Raw genomic sequence first — 4,101 nt, 5'->3', positions numbered from 1 at the left:
CATCCCAGGCGGAGGAAGCAGAGCCCTCCTCCTCCTCCTCACCCAGACCCCCATCCCAGGCGGAGGAAGCAGAGCCCTCCTCCTCCTCCTCACCCAAACCCCCATCCCAGGCGGAGGAAGCAGAGCCCTCCTCCTCCTCACCCAAACCCCCATCCCAGGCGGAGGAAGCAGAGCCCTCCTCCTCCTCCTCACCCAAACCCCCATCCCAGGCGGAGGAAGCAGAGCCCTCCTCCTCCTCCTCCTCACCCAAACCCCCATCCCAGGCGGAGGAAGCACACCCTCCTCCTCCTCACCCAGACCCCCATCCCAGGCGGAGGAAGCACACCCTCCTCCTCCTCACCCAAACCCCCATCCCAGGTGGAGGAAGCAGAGCCCTCCCGCTCCATGGCGGGGCCCAGCCCGGCCGAGCAGCTCCGGGCCGAGGCCTCGTGTCCCGTGTGCCTGGAGCTGTTCCAGGAGCCCGTGTCCATCCCCTGCGGCCACAGCTTCTGCCGGGGCTGCATCGAGCGCTGCTGGCAGAGCTCCCGGGGCTCCTTCGCCTGCCCTCGATGCCGGAACGTGGCCCCGGAGCCCGGCCTGAGACCCAACCGGGAGCTCGGGCACGTCGCTGACATCGCCCGGGGGCTGCTCCCGGCGGCACCGGGGACCCTCTGCGGGCGGCACCGGGAGCCGCTGCAGCTCTTCTGCCGGGACGAGCGGGCGCTGCTGTGCCTCGTGTGCGGCCGCTCCCGGCTCCACCGCCTGCACCGCGTCGTGCCCGCCGAGGAAGCGGCCCAGGAGTACAAGGTACTTTGTACAAGGAGCACCAGGTAGCACCGCACAGCCCCCGGCGAGCGGCGCTCTGCGGGATAATCCCCCCCCGGCTCCCGTGGGAAACGGGAATTGTCGGCTTTCAATTGATCGGTGGCGATTTCGGTGCCCAAAGTGTGTGAAAACGCCTCCAAATGCTTCTCTTTTGTGCTGTTTTTAATCTGGTCTCAAGGGCGTCTTCACTGCTTCACAGTAAATATAAATTATTTTATATTAATTTATAATTAATATAAATAATTTCTAATTAATTTAGAAACCACTTTTCTGATCCTTTTCTATTCTCCTGCAAAAAGACTTCTGGGAAATCCTGTATAAACTTAAAGAAGTTATAAATCCACAGCGGTTCTTGTAGATACAAACTCCTGCTGAAGAAATCTGCCTGAGGTTGTTAAAGCCTGAAATCTTTATCCCAGAACCCAAATTTCTGGAGGCCACGAATGGTTTTTTGGGGGAAATCTCTCTTATCTGGGGCTCCCAGCCCTCCCTGGGTGCGGGGCTGGCTCTGGCTCTGCTCCTCGCGGTTCTTATGCAAAGCGTATCCCACCTCAGACGAGGAGCGGAGGAAATTTTAGTGGGAAAATGGATTTTTCTCAGCCTCTCTGAGTTCGCCTTTTATTCCCTGCAGGAGCAGATCCAAAACTGCCTCCAGGCTTTGAGGGACGAGAGAGAAAAATACCTGGAAAGCCGAAAATCCGGCGCCCAGAGGAGTTTGCACCTGGTGGGAGCCCCCGAGAGGAGCTGGGGGGGTCGGGGAGCGGTTTGGATCCCGGGGCAGGGACGGGTTTGGGTCCTTCCCGCTACCCCAGCGGTGTTTTGGGGCTAAATCTCCCGGATTTGGCTCTCGGAGCGCTGCGTTCCGTGTTTATCTGCCGGGGTTCAGCGCAGGCTGCGCCGGGGCGATAACGCGGGCTGGGAGGGGAAGGAGGGCAAGGGAGACATCTCGGCCCTTCTGCCGCCCCCTTCCCTCACCGCCGCTCCCGGCAGGACAAAACCAGGAGCGAGGGGCAGCGGACGGCGCAGGAATTCCGGGAACTGCAGCGATTCCTGGAGGAGAAGGAGCGTCTCCTCCTAGCCCAGCTCGGGGACCTGGACAGGGCCATCGGCCGAGCCCAGGACGAGGCGCTGGCCAAGGTCTCGGAGGAGTTATCCCAGCTGGACACCCTCGTCTGGGAGATGGAGGGGAAATTCCAGCAGCCCCCGAGCCACTTCCTGCAGGTGAGAGCCTGGAGCTCTTGGACTGGGAGGGGAAAAGGCGGAGCAAACAAAATCCAAGACCCAGGAGCCAAATTATCCCCACAGGGGCTCCCCTGGTGTCACTGCCACAGCCCTGGGGATGTCCCCGACAGAGCTCGGACACCTCTTGGGTGTGGATCGGGTGTGGATTAGGATGGGTTTTTAAATCCCTGCGACCCAAACCAGGCTGGGATTCTTTGATCCCGGTGTTTGAAGGAAAGGTCTATTGTTCCTCCTCTCTAACCATCTCCTCTCTCCTCCCACCTTTAGGACCTCCAGCAGCTCCTGGACAGGTAATGCAGCTCCTTCTCCCTTCTCGCACCTCTGGGGCCATCCAGGCGAATCCCGAGGTCGAAGTTTCCTTCCAATTCCCACTCTGCTGCTTCGGGCTCGGGAATTTGGGTCTGGGGGAAGGAAACTGCCCAGGAAGGGCAGGGAAAAGGGGCTTGGATTTGCAGCTGGGATAAACATCCTCAGCCCATCCCATAACGGCCCCCGGGATATTTAATGAGAATAAAATGAACCATCAGACTGGAGGGTTTTTCCCGTTTTTGGCTTCTTTGCAGCTGTGAGATGATGAAGTTCCACCCCCCGGCCGAGATTTCCTCCGATCTGGAGAGGAGCCTCGAGGATTTTGTCCAGAGGAACATCCTGGTGAGGGGCACCTTGAGGAGATGCCAAGGTGCCGAGCGGGACTGGCAGGGGCCTGGTGTGGNGGTGCCGGAGGAGCCGCTCGGTGCCTGCCGGGTCCCGCCCGGTCCCCGCCGGGTCGCCTCGGCCGCGCTCGCCCGGCGGCGGCTCCGCCACAAACGGGAAACGCCGCGGCACTTCCGCCTTCCGGCGCGGATACCGCCCCTTCTGCGCACCGTGACCGGAAGCGGTTCCGGTTGCTTAGCAACGAGGCGGGTGGCAGTCCCCCCCACTTCCTCTCCGGGGCTTGTCCAGCCACGGAACTCGGTGCGCTTGGAGGACTGCAGGCGGTGGCAGCGCTGTGGGGCGGGCCCACGGGCGGGGATCTTCTTTTGGGCACGCCCGCAGTGAACCCCGGTTCGATTCCCGCGCGGGGCGCTCCAACATGTTGTGTTTTTTTCCCCGAAATGTCTCTTTTCTGCCCTTTTCCCGAGCTCCTCCCTCGGCCGCGGCCGCGGGGTCCCGCTGATGCCGCGGGAGGGGGCGCGGCCGCGGCTGTAGCGCGGCGGGGCGCGGAGCGCGGCACAGCGTTTCTGTAGTGTAGTGGTTATCACGTTCGCCTCACACGCGAAAGGTCCCCGGTTCGAAACCGGGCAGAAACACCTGCTTTTTCCTTCTCTTTTTCCTCCTTTCCTGCTCTTTTTCTTCTTTATTTTCCCCTTTTCACTCCAACACTTTGAGAACATCTCAGCCCTTCCTCCATCATTTTCTCTTTGTATAATTTTTTATCTCAACCCTTCTTCCCTCCCTTCCTTCTCCAGCCAGTCTTTCCTCCATCACTTTCCCGTTACATATTTGGATCCCAACCTTCGCCCCTCCGCCTCATTTTACCTTATTTCAGTTTTCCCACCCCAATTTCACGTGATTTCTCCTCGGCCGCTGCTCCAGCCCCGCCCTGGCTCCGGCCTTATCAGCTCCCCGAGTCTGCTCCTTCAGAGGCACCGAGGAGGAGGAGGAGGAGGAGGAGGAAGCAGAAGAGGAGGAGGAAGAAGAAGAAGAAGAAGAAGAATGGGAAAAAGAGGAATAAGGAAAAAGGAGTAGTGAGAAGGAGTGAAAGGAAGAGGTGAGAAGGAAGCAAGAAGGAAAAGATGAGGAAGGAGAGGAGGAGGATGTGGTGAGGAGGAAGAAGAAGAGACGAGGAGGAGGTGAGGAAGAGGTAAGAAGAGGCAAGGAAGAGAGGAGGAAGCGAGGAGGAGGAGGAGAGGAGGAAGCATCCCCTCGTCTCCCTTTCCCCACTCCTTTCCATCCCTCTCAGGCAGCAAATTCCAACCATCCAACATCCCAGGCAGAGGAAGCAGAACCCTCCTCCTGATCCCAAACCCGCATCCCAGGCGGAGGAAGCAGAGCCCTCCTCCTCCTCCTCACCCA

The 4,101-nt window shown here is 59.8% G+C and overlaps 1 protein-coding gene and 1 non-coding gene across 2 annotated transcripts in view; both read left to right on the top strand.

Moving 5' to 3' along the window:
* The first annotated feature begins 6 nt into the window (after nucleotides 1–6).
* Nucleotides 7–4,101, top strand: part of LOC107198858 (E3 ubiquitin-protein ligase TRIM7-like) — a 9,183-nt gene continuing 5,088 nt past the window's right edge. Inside the window, exons 1-5 of the mRNA XM_015616099.1 lie at nucleotides 7–786; nucleotides 1,436–1,528; nucleotides 1,795–2,025; nucleotides 2,314–2,336; nucleotides 2,610–2,725. Of these exons, the coding sequence (XP_015471585.1) occupies nucleotides 385–786; nucleotides 1,436–1,528; nucleotides 1,795–2,025; nucleotides 2,314–2,336; nucleotides 2,610–2,725 (865 nt within the window). The 5' untranslated portion in view covers nucleotides 7–384. The remainder of the gene's footprint in view (nucleotides 787–1,435; nucleotides 1,529–1,794; nucleotides 2,026–2,313; nucleotides 2,337–2,609; nucleotides 2,726–4,101) is intronic.
* Nucleotides 3,263–3,335, top strand: TRNAV-CAC. The gene has a single exon. It is a non-coding gene; the product is annotated as a tRNA-Val (tRNA).

Source organism: Parus major, unplaced genomic scaffold, assembly GCF_001522545.3.
Source record: "Parus major isolate Abel unplaced genomic scaffold, Parus_major1.1 Scaffold351, whole genome shotgun sequence".
Lineage (NCBI taxonomy): Eukaryota > Metazoa > Chordata > Aves > Passeriformes > Paridae > Parus > Parus major.
Note: the sequence above shows the minus strand (reverse complement) of the source record. Positions and strands in the feature narration are given on the sequence as shown.